We start from the raw sequence: 17,999 nt of genomic DNA on the forward strand, positions 1-17,999 counted from the left end.
CCTCACGCCAGAGAAACAAGGGCAACTAACACAATACTTCAGAAAACTGGCAACCTTCACCAGGCAGACTGCAAGGAAAATCCTGCAGGCTCTGGGATTCATGGCGTCGTGCATCCTCCTAATCCCATGTGCAAAGCTGCATATGAGGAAACTTCAATGGTACCTAAAAAACTTATGGTCTCAACACAGCCACAGTTTGGAAACAATTATACCACTGATTCCATGTCTTCAAAAGGAATTTCTGTGGTGGGCTCAAGCATGCCAAAGAAACATAGGTCTCCCATTCTGCAAGCCTCAAGCAAATCAAGTCATCACAACAGATGCCTCGGACTATGCCTGGGGGGCGCACATGACAGATCGGTGCATTCAGGGCAAATGGTCCCAAAAAGAAAAGCACCTATACATCAATCAAAAGGAAATGCTAGCAGTAATAAATGCTATTATGGCTTTCAAAGACCTACTGCATCCAGGCCAGCTATTGATAAGGACAGACAACACCACGGTGATGTGGGACATAAACAAACGGGGAGGAACCCATTCATACCCCCTATGCAGGCTAGCCATGTCTCTTTGGAACATGGCTCTGGAATTACAAATCCAACTTCAAGCACAGTTCCTGCCAGGCAAGGAAAACACGCTGGCAGACAGCCTAAGCAGAAATATGACAGATCCACACGAATGGAAGTTGCATCCTCAAGTTTTTACAAAGATAATTCAAGCATGGGGAAGGCCAGACATAGATCTCTTTGCCACCCACAGAAATTACCAATTGACAAAATTCTGCTCAAGGACCTTTCATCCACAGGCCTGGAAAGTGGACGCACTCTCTTTCAGTTGGACAACAATGACAGTTTATGCCTTTCCACCGGTTCCTCTGCTGCCCAAAGTTCTATTAAAAGCCAGAGCAAACAGACCAAAGATGATTCTCATTGCTCCAGACTGGCCAAGACAACACTGGTACCCACTCCTGAGGAGCCTGACTCATTCCCCACCATGGATCCTGCCTCTAATGCCTCTTCTACTGACTCAACACAACTTCAAAACCCTTCACAGTCCGCTGAAAATGCTCAATCTAGCCGCATGGAGGATTCCTTAAATTCACAACAGACCCTACTCTCCAAGGAGGTGCAGGATGTCATTTTGGAGGCCAGAAGGCCTTCTACTAGAAAAGCCTACTCCGCAAAATGGAAACGGTTTTGTGCCTGGAATCAGAAAAAGGGTCAGAATCCTGAAATACTGAATTTACCTCAAATATTACAGTACCTAGCTGAGATGCTAAGCAGTGGACTTTCATTCTCCTCCATCAAAATCCATGCCTCAGCCATTTCTGTAGAATACAACACTGATCCTCCTTTATTCTCTACCCTCTCTTAAGACAGTTCCTCAGAGGGGCTAAGAATATAAAACCCCCAAGGAAGCAACCAGTACCTGTTTGGGACCTCAATTTCATTCTAGAAAAACTGGCCCTGCCTCCTTTTGAGCCATCTGCTTCAACAGAACTGCAACATTTGTCATGGAAAGCAGCCTTCCTTCTGGCTATCACCTCAGCACACAGGGTTTCGGAACTACAAGCCCTTATGGCTGTGCAGCCTTTCTTCATTTTCCATCAGGACAGAGTTTCCTTACGAACCAACCCTTCTTTTATGCCAAAGGTAGTATCCAGGGTAGCCTTGAATCAGGCTATCCACTTAACTACCTTTTACCCTAATCCACAAAACAAAGGGGAGAGACTACTAAATTCCTTGGACATTCACAGACAGCTCCATTATTATTTGGACAGAATAAAGCCTTACAGAAAATCAGAGCAACTCTTTGTGTCCTATGCTACAGGTGCTCAAGGGAAGCCTATTTCCAAACAGACAATCTCAAAATGGATAGCACATGCATTCGCTTTTGTTACTCTTTTCATGGTAAAACTGTACCTACAGGCATCAGATGTCACTCAACAAGGGCCACAGCTGCCTCTGCAGCTTTCCTCAGGGGGGTTCCTACCAAAGATATTTTGGAAGCAGCCACTTGGAGTTCTGTACATACTTTCTCCAAGCACTATCACCTACCATTATACTCCAAATCTAGAGCGGGCTTTGCCACTGCAGTCTTTCAGGGCATCCTGGCTCCTCCTAGTTCCACTTAGTGAATACCACCCTTTCTTTAGCTTTGGGATTCTACCCATCTGTTATGACTGCAGCTGTATGCGCGATGAACATAGTATAGTTTTGTACCTACCATAAATGTAGATGTTCGAGTGCTAATACAGCTGCAGTCCAGGTTTCCCTCCCTCCTTCCCCTCTTGGGACAGGCCTAATTGCTAACACCTCCTCATACAACATGATTGGGGTATTCTTTTATGGTGTATTTGCTTGCAACTACTGTTTTTTGATTTTATTGCATTGCATTATTACATAAATTTATGTTTTGCCTTCCTTCTGGGGGCACCTGACATCTGGGGCAAGAAAAACTGAAGAAAATGGCATCGGCTTGTTCTTTTATACCCCCTGTCGCACTGACGTCATTGAAGAAGCGACGACATCCGACGCCGGACCTAGACTTTGGAATTCGGCAGACCGAGGACCCGCCTGATGGCAGGAAAACCCATCTGTTATGACTGCAGCTGTATTAGCACTCGAACATCTACATTTATGGTAGGTACAAAACTGTACTGTGCAACTAACACTAGGTAAGACTGCAATCCAAAATGAAGCTTGCTACAGATCCCCCACCATGCCCCAAGATTCTCACTACACCATTCTAAACATACTGGAAAATATTAAGATACAACCAAACACCCTAATACTGGGTGATTTCAACTACCCTGCCATTAACTGGAAAAACTACTCGTGTACCAGCACCTTTGCCCAATGGTTCTTGGAATTCATAAATTCCAGTGCCCTGGATCAACTAATCCATAGTCCCACCAGGGGCTCCAATATCCTAGACCTGGTCATTACCAACATGGGAATTAATGCTCCACTCCTATGGTCATCCCCTCATTTTTCAGGTCAGACCATAAGCTAATCACCCTTAACATCCACATCCCACCCCCCCCACCCCCAGTAAGGAAACCTGCATAAAAAACTTCTCCAAAGCCAACGTCATGCTACTCAAGTCAGAAGTGACAAACTTCATGACACCCATACAGACGGGAACTGAAAGTTCGACTGCTGAGTCCTGCACTAAGGCACTGTACGAGCATATCCACTCATGCATGAATCGTGCCATCCCAAATAGAACCAAGATGCTCTCCAAAAAAAGGAAGCCAATCTGGTGGTCCCTTGCCATAAACAAACTTTACAACAAAAGGAAGAAACTGTTGCAGAAAAGAGGAAAATCCCAGGATGCAAAAAACTCCCTTACCAGCCTCAGTAAGAAGCTGAGATCCCTCATAAAATCCTCCAAAGGTAGTTATGAAAATAAAATTGCCAACGATTCCAAAGACAGCCACAAGGCATTCTATAACTATGTCAAGAATCTAAATGTGAATGCTCAGATCTGCTCTGAGCTACGACAGAATGGCATTAAATATACTGATCCCAAGGATGTTGCCAATATCCTGGCAGATCAATTCAGTGCCAACTTCACCCCCTCACCCCCTAAACGGCCCATCTCAGTACCAGAAGATTGCCAAATTCCGGTAATAATGGCCACACAGGTAAAAAATGCACTCCCCAAAGCTAAGAATACAGCATCCATGGGACCAGATGACATCCCGGGCTGTGTACTACATGAACTATAAAATGATCTGGCACTTCACCTAAGTGTCATGTTTAATCATACCCTCACCTCAAGCTTCATGCCCACTGAGTGGTGCACAGCTGCAGTTATCCCACTCCACAAGGGGGGATCCACCTTGGATCCCAGGAACTACCACCCTATCAGTCTGACGAGCCTGATCTGCAAGGCCATGGAATGTATTATTAATGGAACTTATATACAAAGACATTGGCAACCTTCAAACACTGGACCCCACCCAGTTTAGGATCGTGAAGAGCCGATCTTGTCTCCTGAACCTGATTGACTTCTTCATGTCAGTCTCCAGAGCCATGGACGAGGGTAAGGCAGTCCACACAGCCTATCTGGACCTTGCCAAGGCCTTTGACATCATCCCCTACTCTGGAATCATAGATAAACTTTCTAAGCTGGGCATTAATCCCAACGTCACTCAATGGGTTGCCAACTGGCTTACTGACCGAACCCACACTGCAAAAGTAGCTGACTCCAAATCTAGCTCCAGACAAGTGGAGAACCTCAGGATTCAGTCCTGGGACCGCTCTTGTTTGGCATGTACTTCTCTGAAGTACAGGCCAACACTAAGGGACTCTGGCTAACAAAGTTCACAGATGACTGTAAACTGGGAGCCATTACTGAATCCCCAAATGATGTGGATACTCTACAAAAGGGCCTTACAGAAACAGATGCTTGGTGCCAGATCCATGGGCTCAAGCATAATGCCGAGAAATGTATAGTTATCCCCTTTGGTAAAAACCATGTACCCATGAATTACCACACAGATGGCAGTACCCTAAACACCGAAAGTGTGATAAGAGACTTAGGGACACAGGTGGACAGTGGCCTCACCTTCAATAACCACATCGCCACAACAGTCAGGAAATCCTTCTGTGTGGCACACCTCATCAATAAGGGCTTTTCATCCAGAAAAAAAGAGGTCATTGTCCCACTGTACTCATCCCTCCTTAGACCCGTTATAGAATACAATGCCCCATTTGGTATGTACCTCTCAAGACATCTGCAACAACTGGAAAGGCTGCAGAAATACCTCACTAAAAGAATCACAGGCCTAAAGCAGATGCCCTATGCTGACTGCCTTAAAAAACTCCAGCTGTACTCTGCATATCGTCTACTCTGAGACTATCTCTGCTTAACATACAAGGCCATGTCAAACCCAGAGCTGTTGGACATGCTACACTTAAAGAAGAAATCCCAATCCCTCAGAGCCACACGCTCCAGGGATCTAAACCTTGTCATCACAATAAATAAAACATGCTGGGAGGGATAGGTTTCTGACCCAGTGACTCCCCAGACTCTGGAATAGACTACCCATACATGTCAAGCAGAGCGCCTCTTTGGCCCTATTCAGAAGGAGCCTTGACGATTGGATGGGAGAAAGGAAATTCACCCCGGGAATCACGTCAGTCGCCCTGCTAGACAGGGGTCCAGGGAGGTAAATAGTGTGGGAAGAAATAGCCAGGAAATTGTTATGGCTAGGCTTGTATAGGCCCTAGGGCCGATAGCTTAGTACCAGCCTATGAACCTATGTTCTTAAGGTCCAGGTCAGGCTTGGCTATGACTATTCTGCAGGGGCTTCTGGCAGTATCCACTTCCTCTCTCCATCCCTGTTGGTTTTTGGTGCTTTTTTATGTAAGGGTGTGAACAATTTTTTTTCTTAGTATTGTCCTTTTAATGTTCAGCTTCCTTCTCTCTGTTGGCAAGAAAGCTCTGAAGGGCTTGGCACCCAAAATTGTCTTTAGTCAGCTCAGCTCAAGCTGCCTGACAATTTGGGCACATTGACGGTGCCATGAAGCTTTGGAAGCTGGCTGGCTGGTATGTCCTTGGCTGGACATAACCCATATAGTTAGGACTACTGCAGCAGTGATCATTCGAGTACGTACTGTTACAATAAATTTACTTACACAATTGTACTTTCCTCACCTTAGGAGGAAGAGTAATAGTGAACTTTACAAAATCTTAAGGTCTGAAGTAGTTACTTCATTTGCTCTGCAACCTGTGGGTATCAGATCCGACAGCTTTCCAAGCTCCAAGATCCGAGCTCCTAGCTCCTCCCCTACCCATAATCCCCTGCTACCAACCATATTACCTCAGATCGTTTTTTGCCGCGGCTGAAGAAGCTTTCCTTTTGAAGAGCGCCTGGCTGGGTGAGATCGTTTCTGATTATAACCTCTTCTGATCCTGGCCAGAAAGCTCCCCCAGGAGTCAGCTTCTTCTTCCTCTCCCGTTCGGGCTCCGGCTGCCTTGGCGCCCTCTGTTCCCTTAGCTCAACCCGAGACTCAACCTCCCTCTTCGGGTTTGAGCTCGGGGGAAACTAGTGTCTCCTCAGCTAAGGAGAAGAGGCACAAGGATAAGGAGGGACATAGATCCCATAAAAGGCAGGCCGAATCTCACCCCTCGGCTCCGCCAGCTAAAGTAGCTAAGTCTCCTTCGGGGGGCCTCCGGATCCTCCTCCTCTCGGCTCCGTTCACCTAGCTTCTCGCCAGAGCCAGAGGAGGAAGATTGGTCTCCCTCGAGGTCGTCGAGGCGGCCCTCCCTTCCCGCCTCGGCTACCTCTTCCAGGTCAACCAGAAGCATCTCCGAAGCAGATATGGATCGGATGATGCGTCAGTTCTTACAGACCCAAATGCAGATGGGGGTGCTCTTGCCTCCCCCCCCCTCTGGGGGGGGGGGGAGTGCGGCCCCCATGTTTGCCCCGATCACTCCTTCTCCGACTCGTTTTCGGATCTGAGTCATCGGATCCAGGCTCCTTCGGACCCAGGGATTTGTCGGTGCTGATAGCGCTGGTCTCTTCGCCGAATATGCCCTCGAGCTTGTCGGATCCGAGCTCTCGGGGCCGAGGGCTGAGCGTCGGATCTGAGGGAGTTGTTGTGTCTTCGGAGCTGTTGGCTTCGGAGTGCACCTCTCTCTCGGTGCAGACTGCATCGGCTCCGACCCCGATCCCTTCCTCGGATCTGAGATTGCTCTCAGAGGCTGGCGAGGGTGATTCTCCTTCGGCTTTTGAGGTAGTGGAGAGGGTACTGTCGAGATCCTCCGGATCCACCCGTACCCCCACTGTATGAGGGTCTGTCTTCCATCATCCGACCATCGGGACAGCCTGCCCAAGCCCTCCAGCTAGTTCCCGTGGAGGAACAACCCGTGGACGAGCCCTCTTCGGATAGCCCCACCGAGGAGGTTCCTCGGAAACGGAGTAAAAAGAGGCACCTGGACTCCCCCGAGTCCGTTACCACTGACACGGACTTAGATGATAGGGAGGGTTCCCCAAGGTCACCCCCTGAAGATGTCTCCTTTGGAGACATTATGGAAATGTTGCGTATTAGAGGGGGGTGGTCTGCCCAAAAACCTTCCCTTGATGAATCCGTGTTCCTGGAGGCGTTTGAGGCAGGCCTATCTACCTCCTGGGTGTCCCCTCCAGCCGACCCCCTGGTGGACTTAATTACCACCAGGGCGTGGAAGGAGCCTGACACCGTGGAGCCAATCCCTAGGCGTCCCGATAAAATACTAAGTCCACCCACAGATAGACAGTCATGGGCCAAAGGAACCCCTGTTGATGCCATGTTGGTGGTGGCGGCCACCAAGAAAGAACTCGCTCAGGAGAGTTCTTTGGTCCACCCGCCAGATAAAGAATCTTGAGCGTTGGACCGGATTGGGAAGCGGATGTTTGCTTCAGCGACCTTTTCCATAAGGGTGCTGAACTATATGGCACATACCATCAGGCTACAGCGAGACTTGATCAAGGAATACGCTGCAGCCCCCCCCGGAGTCCATGTCGGTCGGAGACAGGAATGTATTTACGACACGAATGGCCATTCTGAAATCCATCTCTAATACGTCTATGCGGCTCCTCTCTCACGCTTCAGAAGGAGCCGCTAGAGCCAGCGGAGCAGGGGTCGTCTTACGACGTCACGCCTGGCTCCGTCTTTGCGACTTCGCGGATCCCTTCAAGGCGTCCTTCGCGAACGCCCCCTTTGACGGTTCTGCTCTTTTCGGCAAGACCGTTCGCAGTACGCTGGTCCAAAGCGAAAAGGACGGGAAGACGCTGTCTGCCGTCAGAGTCCGCTTCTCTAGTCCCCAAAGATCATTCTCCAGGAATCAGAGGGGACAAAAGAAGCTGTGGTTCCGCAAGTCTCAGCAATCCCATCCAGCTGCGGACCACTCATCTTCTAGAGGCAGAGGAGGACAAGGTGGACGCCGGCCCAGAGGCAGAGGGGGGCCGCGTAATTTCGGGTCTAGAGAACCCTTCTCGGACAGACCCGCGCAACAGCCCTAAGGGCTTGCCCGACTGTCCCTCTCTGGAGGCAGTCGGGGGGCGATTGACGGAGCACCTGTCAAACTTGGGAGTCCCTTACAACGGATCGATGGGTGCTCCGTATCATTTCCAGAGGTTATTTCATTCCATTCCTAAATCTTCCCCCGAAAACCAGACGCCTCCCCGATGTCCCACCCAATCAGAGGGAGGCAGCGGCTTCAGAGATTTTGAAGCTGCTAAGATAAAGAGCCATCCAGCCCGTCCCCCCAGCTCAGTCCAGATTGGGTTATTACTCAAGGTTCTTTTTGGTGCCAAAGAAAACCGGGGACCTCAGATCCATTGTAGACCTTTCTGGTCTGAACCTGTTCATACCCAAGGAAAAGTTCCGGATGGTCACTCTTCAATCTATTCTCCCCCTTCTGCGGGAGAATGACTGGATGTGCTCCATAGACCTCAAGGATGCGTACTACCACATCTTGATGGACAGACGATCCAGGAGGTTTCTCCGCTTCCAGCTTGGAGCCAGTCATTATCAATTCAGGGTTCTTCCATTTGGCCTCACCTCAGCCCCCAGAGTGTTCACCAAGGTCATGGCGGTGGTTGCAGCCCACCTGAGACTTCAGGGCATTCAGGTCTTCCCGTACCTAGACGACTGGCTCCTTACCATGACCAACAGGCATCAGCTCTCTGTGGCGAGAGATTATGCATTGACTCTAGCCCACAACCTAGGCATTTCAGTAAACCAACAGAAGTCCTGCCTGTGCCCTACTCAAGCCCTGGAATTCATAGGGGCCAGGTTGGATACTCGAATCTCCCGAGCTACTCTAACATCAGTCAGACTGAACAGCTTGTCTTATCAGGAATTAGCCCTTCTCCGGAGTCCTACTCCTCCAGCGGAGTTAGTCCTGAGGGCACTGGGGTCTATGGCAGCAGCGATCGGTCTTTCCCTCCATGCCCGTCTGCGAATATTACAATGGACCCTTCAAGTCCAATGGTCCCTCTTGTTCCACCCGTTGAACATGCCGATACCGCTGAGCAGAGTTTGCAGGGACTCCTTTCTTTGGTGGTTACATGCGCGGGAACTCAGAGAAGGGAGGCCTTTTGTGATTCCCTGGTCGAAGCCACGTTGACCACGGACGCTTCTCGCCTCGGGTGGGGGGGCATTGTTCAGGTAGATCCATTCAAGGCACGTGGACTTCCCTAGAGACATTGCATATCAATGTCCTAGAGATGAGGGTGGTGCTTTTGGCGTTGCAAGCTCTCCACAACCTTCTCCCCTGGGGACTATTGCAATCCAGACAGACAACATGTCTGTAGTCTGGTATATAAACAAACAGGGAGGAACCAGATCCTATCCCATGTGTCGAGAGGCCATGAGAGTTTGGGAATGGGCGATCTCCACCAACCGTTTTCTGGTAGCAACGCACATCCCGGGACGATCCAACATATTGGCAGACAAGCCAAGTCGGGTGCTTCTCACTCCATACGAGTGGTCTCTGAATCCATCTGTTGCAAAGCAGATCTTCCACAAATGGGGTCAGCCTCGCTGCGATCTTTTTGCTTCTCCTTTAAACACAAAATGCAGCGAGTACTTCGCAATAATTCCCCCCAGATGGGAGACCCCCAGAGACGCTCTAGTCCATGCTTGGCCTCCCGGGCTCCTTTATGCTTATCCCCCCCTTCCACTCATGATGAAATTTATTAAGAAAGCCTGTCGGTTGGGGAGCAAAGTTATCCTCATAGCCCCATTCTGGCCTCGGCAGATCTGGTTCCCCCTTTCTGCGGTCTCACAGTGTGGCTCCTCCGTGGATTCTGGATCCCAGTCCAGAACTGATCTCTCATCCCGCGGGTTGCCCAACCCCGAACCTGGTCAACCTCAAGCTTGCAGCTTGGCTGATCCAGTTCCATTAATGGCTAGGACTCCCGGTATCTCATCTCCCGTTAAGGCCATTCTGGTTGCGGCTCATAAGCCGTCTAACAGAAATCTTTACAACAGTAAATGGAAACATTTTTTGATTTGGGCCAAAGACAAGGGCGTGGACCCATTTACTGTCCCTATTCCAACCATTCTGGACTTCCTCTCGTTGATCTTTCAGCAGGGAGCAAGCGCTTCTACGGTTAAGGTGCAATTGGCGGCCATCTCCCATTTTCATGTGGGTGATTCATAGGTTCATAGGTTTATACTAGGCTATCTGCCCGAGGGCATTTACAAGCCTAGCCCATCGTTTTGTGGCTTACGCCACCCCTTTAGTATGGGGAACTATACCCATTATTTTGCTGTGCCTCTGTCGAGCAGTGACACTGAGGTAATCCCTGGGGTATATCTGCGATCTCCCATCCATTGGTCAAGATTTCTCTTGAACAAGGCCAGCGAGGTGCTCTGCCTCACATGTACCGGGATTTTGTTCCACAGCATAGGAGTCTTTGGGTAATGAATCTATCCCTCCAGCACGTCCTATTAATAGCCGTGTCGGTTTAAGTCTCCGCTTGTGGCTCTGATGGATCTAGATTTTTTGAGGTGAAGCATATTCATCAAATCTGGGTTTGACATGGCCTTGTATGTTAGGCAAAGGTCACCTCTGAGCAAGCGGTAAGCGACTGAATAGAGCTGGAGTTCTGGTCAACCTCAAGCTTGCAGCTTGGCTGATCCAGTTCCATTAATGGCTAGGACTCCCGGTATCTCATCTCCCGTTAAGGCCATTCTGGCATAGGTTTCTTAGCATCTACAAAGTTGTGCAAAACCTTCTTATGAGGCATCTTCCTTTTAAATCCACCGATAAAGTCTGTGGTTCCCCCATGGGATCTCACTCTAGTCTTGCAAGCCTTGACGAGTCCACCTTTCGAACCTGCTGCCTCAATTCCATTAAAGTTCTTGTCATGGAAAACAGCCTTCTTAGTGGCTATTACTTCGGCCAAAAGGGTTTCAGAATTGCAAGCCTTGTGTATGAAACCTCCTTACCTTATCTTTCACAAAGATAGTGTCCCTCAGGACTAACCCGTCTTTCTTGCCTAAGGTTGCTTCAGAAGCAAATATAAATCAATCGATAAATCTACCAGTGTTTTTTCCAACATTTCAGAACAAGGAAGAATACACATTACACAAATTGGATGTACACAGACAGCTGCGTTTCTATTTGCATAGGACTAGAGAGTTTTGCAAGTCGGACCAGTTGTTTGTCTCGTATGCAAAATTAGCCATGGGTAAAGCCATTTCCAAAGTGACTGTAACAAATTGGATCCGTCAGTGTATTATTCAGGGGTATATATCGTCTGGCAAACCAGCCCCGGTTAGTATCCGTGCTCATTCTACAAGATCTGTAGCCACCTCAACAGCCTTTTGGTCTAGGGTTCCAGTGGACGACATATGTTCAGCAGCTACTTTGTCCTCTTCTCATACGTTCATTTCTCATTATAAACTAGATGTGATTTCGAGAATTAGGGCTTCTTTTGGCTCCACGGTGCTTCGGAATATCCTTCTGTAAGACCACCCAGGTTCTTATAAGGTAGCTGGGGACTCTGTCCCACAGGTTGCAGAGCAAATGAAGTAACTACTTCAGATAAAGAAGTTATGTACTCACCATAACGTTCCATCTGTGTAGGTACTTCATTTGTCTGCAACCGACCCCCCCTGCCATCCCCCGAACCTTTCGGGATTTTCTGATCACCTTTGCAGTTAATTTTTCGTGTTACCAGGTTGGTGAGGCAAAAAAAACGATCTGAGGTAATATGGTTGGTAGCAGGGGATTATGGGTAGAGGGGAGGAGCTAGGAGCTCAGATCTTGGAGCTTGGAAAGCTGCCGGCTCGGATCCGAAGTCGGATCCGATACCCAGAGGTTGCAGACAAATGAAGTACCTACTCAGATGGAACATTATGGTGAGTACATAACTTATTTTTTTGACTTTGCGTGTTTTACGTTAATAGGCTTTTTTTTTAGATGCAAGAATTACTGGGATCCAAAGAATTCTATAAGGTATACATTCGCTGTTAACAGAAGTGCATCCCACAGCTAGTGCACTTCTCGATGCTCTGTCTTGATGGAAGATTTTGTTGTAATGGTGCTGTACTTGAGTTTCTACATGAGAGTTCTTGAGTGGACTTGCAGGGCTTAGTTGTAATAGTTCTCTGTCAAGTCATTCATGGCCTGTAAGATGCATGTGAAACCGGTGGTCTATTCTAAACCACTTGTTCACTTGGAAGATCCTGTGATTTCTTGTAATCCATGCACTGGAAGCTTCACTGTCCATGATCATCACTTGGGCATTAGCCTTTAGAGGAGGTACTACAATGTGCAGATAGCAAGTGAACATGTTGGAGCTAGGAGCTACATTTGCACTTTTGAACATTGTAGAAGAGAAGGCAGTCCTTCTGTCCATATTGACCCTTCATGAGTTTTCGTCAAACATTATGGCAGGGGTTTGGTAATTAACATTTCCAGAGCCAAGAACTGATTCAGGCCTACCTCCTGTGCCAGAAGTCTGGGAGGTGGCTTTTTGGAATGGGTGCTTCCTCTCAAAATACTTATTCTAAAGAAATACAGTTATCTGACACCCAAATTGAGATGCTGTCTTTCATTGGTGCATGAATGATCTGTGAGCATGTCTACATCAAGAAGGATTTTCTGATAATTGGGGATGACTGATTTATGAACTTTTTGCATCTCCAAACTGCACAAAGTGCTGTAGCTATTCTTCCCACTTTCTGTCGTAATCATCCCGCCATCCCTTGCACTGGAGAGGTAGCAGTGTATTGTGGGACAAAGGTTGTAGTTAGAAGCCTGGGAATATTTAATTTGGCAATCACCAGTGGCATCAATCCTAGTAGTTTCCAGAAGGCAGAGGTGACAGATCTAGCAATGTGGTAAGTACACCATTTTTTAGATGTTTCACTTTTCAGTTTAGTCCGTATAATTTGTTTTAAATCTGAAGTGCATAGCTTTACTGATGTTTGCTAAGCTGAGTATCCATTTTAATTTTATCATCATTTAGTTTTTATTTTTGGTCTGAATGTATCCAAAGTTGTGAGGTGTTTAGAATATTTCATTGCAGCAAAGCATTCTTAATATTCATTAAAATACTTTGAATTGGCTGCTGGAGATTTGAAAAACAATATATTGGCATATGCTACATTTGTAAATGTTTGCAAGTTTCTTCAAGGTATATTTACACTGGTGAATCTTTGCAAGTTGTTTTTAAGCAGCATTTAAACAGTGATATCATCTGGCTTATTGAAACTTAGAAGTGCTTTTTTAGTAAGTTCACTTTGCTTAGAAAGACTGTCTTTATCATAAAAGTCTCTAAAAAGGGGGTTGACTCTTTTATTACTTGTTTAGAGGTAACGTCACGTTTCTACTAACAAAACCAAAACTATAACCCTTTAGGGTTTGTACATTTTATGACTGAATAATGAAATGCTAATAAACTATAAGTAAATATAAAATTGAAAAGATTTTGCTCTACAAGCAACTCTTCAAGGATAGCAAGCCTGAAACTAGAATGCAGGTCCTGAACTTAACAGTTCTTGGAAGGGTGTTGTAGAAGCCATCGAATGATTGACAGACTGTCTTACCAGACCTGTAGCTTTTACTACCATAAATAATTGAAGCCCTATGTCAAAAGAATAATATGTGAGAAGCAGTGATGTTACCCAAGCAAGGCCTGTAATAAAGGAGTGGACCCTTCCATTGCTATGTTCCAGTCTCTGATATCAGTTTACCATCGTTTCATTCCATCCATCTTAGGAGACTGCAAAAAGAAAAAGATGACTATGTGAAAAGAAGTGCTGAGTTTGCAGAAGGCTTGCTTTCAAAAGCATTGAAAGATGTTCAGATGGGAGCACTAGACATTAGTAAAGCAGCCATACTTTACGGCATACCTCAGAAAACTTTACTTCTCCACTTAGAAGCCTTACCAGCAGGAAAACCTGTATCATGTAAAAACAAAATTCAAGATTTCTGTGATAATTACCTTCCTAAAGGCAACCTAGAAACCCATGCAGTGCTTCAGAAGGTAGTCCTGTGGGCCAGAGCTCAAACAAAGTGCACAGACCTGAGTAGATTTAATTTACTTGAAACCTCAGAGTTGAAATTCCCAACTGCTTCCAGTTACCTCCACCAATTAACTCTACAAAGAATGGTCTCTCAGTTTAAAGAAAGAAGTGAAAGTTTGCACAAAGAAAATTTAGGTAGTCCTGCTGTTCAGTTAAAAATCCCTCAGGTACGAATTTGTTCTGTTCCCAAGCCACAGTCTGATAACTCTGGTGTTATGGATATGTTTCAGGTTTCCAAAACATCGTCAGTAGTGGAAGGAGCTGCTGTTCAGAAACACAAAACAATCCTCACAAAGCAGAACAAAACTGAATGTTCTGTACCATTAACCCAGTCTAGTGTTGATACTTACCTGCTTCATGGGGATATTTCTTCACTGTGTCTTAACACAAAAAATGGTTCAACTGATGGAGCATCGGAAAATGCGGAAGATAGTCTAGATAACAAAGACAAGCAGCCAAGAAAAAAGCGTGGCCGTTACCGTCAGTATGACCATGAAATTATGGAGGAAGCCATTGCTATGGTACTAAGTGGAAAAATGAGCGTCTCCAAAGCACAAGGAATTTATGGTGTACCTCATAGCACTTTAGAATACAAAGTTAAAGAGAGATCAGGAACACTGAAGTCCCCACCGAAGAAAAAACTTCGACTACCTGACACCGGGTTTTTTAATTTGACAAATTCAGGGACTGGTAGCTCTATGAGCAGCAGCAAGTCTGTGTAGATTAATTTTTTAAACTGTCTTAAAAATGTTTACTCAGATGAAATACTAAGTTATAAATTTCAAAACACATACATGCCTTTTCTAAAATAAATTTATTTATTCAGGGTTTTCACTGTGGACAGACACATTGTGGTGCACTCATCTACTGATTTATTTTGTGTATATACAGGTAGTTTCTACATTGCTACATAAGAAAATTTCAGGGTTTTGTTTAGCACTTGGTAGCAAAACTTTATAATGTCATATAGAGCATAATCTTATAAAAATTAACTTGTTATACCTATGCCAGTAAGTAAAATATATTGTATATTGACACATTCCCCCAAATGATTAACTTGTTGCATTCCAGCACAAGCAAAAAAGTCATGGAAATGTAAGCTGAATCTGTTCTGAAAACTTAACCACTGTAGAAGATGCATGCATGGGTGGTATTTGTAGATTGTTTTCAGTGACAAACCATACATGTTTGATTAAAATGCAGGCAAAATGCAATTGGCAAAGTACATGTAGAATGCAACAAGACAAGTAGAATTTACTGTGTAAGATTCCAATAATTTTATTCCAATAATTTTTCTTTACACTTTCTGGTTTCACCAGTAGATGTTTACTAGTAAAGTGTGTTTGCTTATGATGTTAAAATATGGATGCAAACACATTCCTAATGTGGTTAGTAGCCCAGCAGCTCTAAGCTTCTAATTTGCTGGCTATGGAGGGAGACTTCTTACTTTTTACCTGTTTAATTTTTGGATATTTTTCTACAAAATAAGCTACCTTGCAAGTTTTATTAAGAAAGATGGAATGCTGCATAGAGCATGTTCAAAATGTGCACAGAATAAGCTTGAGAATGGTGAGTTTGTTTTTGTGTGCTGGTTAGTTGATGTGTAATGACCACTTTAATTATATTTTATAATAACAGTTTCACACTGCTGCTGCTGAGAAACCTCTATTTAAACTGTAACTTATTTGCTGCTGTGACACAGACGACTTCTAATCTATATTTTTAATCAGAATATCACTATTTCATTTCACTGGTCCATTGTTATCATTCTGCTAAATAACCAAATTTTGCAGTTTGTTCAGGGTCTTAATGGAATTTTAAGAGACAGACTTTCAACCATCAAATGAAACTTTTGTAACTCTAATAATGTGTAGTCTTTATAGGTAAGATAGCTAGAAGCTGGGCATTTGTGTTTAAAATACTGTCTAATTAGTATTTCAAGTGACTTGTTTTCTCACTGTTAATTTCATCTTAATTTGGATTTTTTGGATTTGCATACACCTATCCAGTAATCTGTCTGAGGTTCATAAATATATATATGAAAAGTGAGGGCTTGTTTTTTTTTTTTATCATTCAGTAACATCTGAAACCTCTTTTAAATGTGTGGTGCTGTTCTAATTTATTGTAATTAGTAGTTACATTTCTAGGCTGTTCAGCAAGAAATCTTAATTCTTTAATCCTTATCATATTTAGTTCTTATTTATATTTATATTGATGATAATGATTTCCTGCCCACACCTTTTACCAGGTAGCATACAGAGGCATGTCCTATATGTTTATGTACCTGTTAGCTGACCAATTCAGTGTCATAATGGAATTCAGGCTTGCACCTCTGTTTAGGTTTTGGATGCGACTGTTAAGCATAAATGAAGTCTTTCTATAAACAAACCATTTATAAAAATGAATATTACACTAAAAATGTGCACACTTTCATTAAAGCCACCAGTGTTATCAGTATTTTAAGGGAAAAAGACTTTGCAGTTGTGTACTCTTATTTTTGTCACCATTTCCTTTTTAGATATAACTTGCACCTCACAGTGGTCAGACTGTTTTATTGTAAATTTAGTAAGAACAGCCATCATAGTTGTCATTTTTAGTTGTAAAACAAAATGCAAGACATGTTAAAGGAGCTGTGCATTTTTGTTCATCAGGGGGACTTTGGCAGTCTTTTCTCATTTCAAAGAGCAGCCATTTTAAAACAAGGAGAACATTTCTTTGCAACAGCAAGCTAGGTTATCACTTTTAATCTAAAGCCATTTATGTTTGATAGTAGATATAGGTACCCCGACATTTTCAGGAAGATCTGTAGTAACAGTACATCTCTCAGAGCAGTATAACTTATGAATTCATCCACTTTCTGCCTCGATACAACATATCTCTCTTGATCCAATCCATACACTGCAGTAATCTGGATTGGTCGCTACAAGCATCCTTTCTCAATAGGTCTTGAACTTCCGTTAAGTTTAAGCTCTTTCCCTGTTCCTGTAATGCTCTGATGCTCTCTTACTACTAGGTCTCTTTGCAACTTTTTCATCTCAGCACAGATCCTGAATAACTTGAGCCCAGCAGAGAATTTTAGTGTGCTTTTTGTCAAGTTTTTGGCAGATAAGTCACTGCCCATCTTCATCTAAATTTTATAATAGCCCTTCTGTATACTTTGAATTCCTTGCATTTTTTTCAGATATTTTGTTACTTTCCTGTCCTCCCCAGTCCTACGTGGTATGTTTTCTAGTTTAAATATTTTTCCTTTCCTATTATAGCTTCACATTACATGTAGTGTTATTGTTTTCATAGTTAGAATTGTGTTTTCTAAAATTCTGTCATGTTAGTTAGAGGCACTTTTCATTAGTGAATTGTTTCCCCTGTCTGTGGTTATACTACTGTGTGATGATCATCTTGATCTGATGTTATTCATGTCATTATTCCTCACTCTTGGGTCGTAGGATCCAACATCAGCTCTGAGCCAGCAACTTTATAGACAGCTTCTAGACTCGAGCTTCTCCCACTCCCATGATCCCTTGCTGCCTTCTAACCCATCAGATCTCATTTCCCACACTCAGCATCAGATGTGATTCTTTGGCTCGAGTCTCCAGTTGGGATAAGTACTTTAAAAATTCTCATCTCTTTGGCTTTATTCTCTGTCTCTACCTCATCTGAGTCCCTGACCCACCTCTGCTCTACCTCCCCCTGGGCAGACTGATGTCCAGGCCCCAGAGTCCTTGGGTGGAGGCTCCAGCCCTGTGTTTTCAGACCAATCCCTTCCTCTTGGTGCTTCAGCCCACGACAGCTCAGGGCCAGTACTGTCCAGAGGCCGGGAGACTCTGGCTTGCTCTGTTCCCTCTTCCCAGGCAGGCAGGAGTGCAACTGGGGCACTATCCAGCCCTTTGCCTTCCTGGTAGTAGAGAGGACTTTTTCCTCCACCAGAATTTCCTTCCTGGCTTTCCAGGGACCACCCCAGCC

General features: G+C 45.0%; 1 protein-coding gene across 1 annotated transcript in view; it reads left to right on the forward strand.

The window, feature by feature from the left end:
• LOC122794056 (ligand-dependent nuclear receptor corepressor-like protein) overlaps positions 1 to 16,088 on the forward strand; it is a 1,533,107-nt gene extending 1,517,019 nt beyond the window's left edge. The window contains exon 5 of the mRNA XM_044062184.1: positions 13,732 to 16,088. Within this exon, the coding sequence (XP_043918119.1) occupies positions 13,732 to 14,761 (1,030 nt within the window). The 3' untranslated portion in view covers positions 14,762 to 16,088. The remainder of the gene's footprint in view (positions 1 to 13,731) is intronic.
• The last annotated feature ends 1,911 nt before the right edge of the window (positions 16,089 to 17,999 follow it).

This window comes from Protopterus annectens, chromosome 2.part1, assembly GCF_019279795.1.
Source record: "Protopterus annectens isolate FY-2018-M chromosome 2.part1, PAN1.0, whole genome shotgun sequence".
NCBI classification, from domain to species: Eukaryota; Metazoa; Chordata; order Ceratodontiformes; family Protopteridae; genus Protopterus; species Protopterus annectens.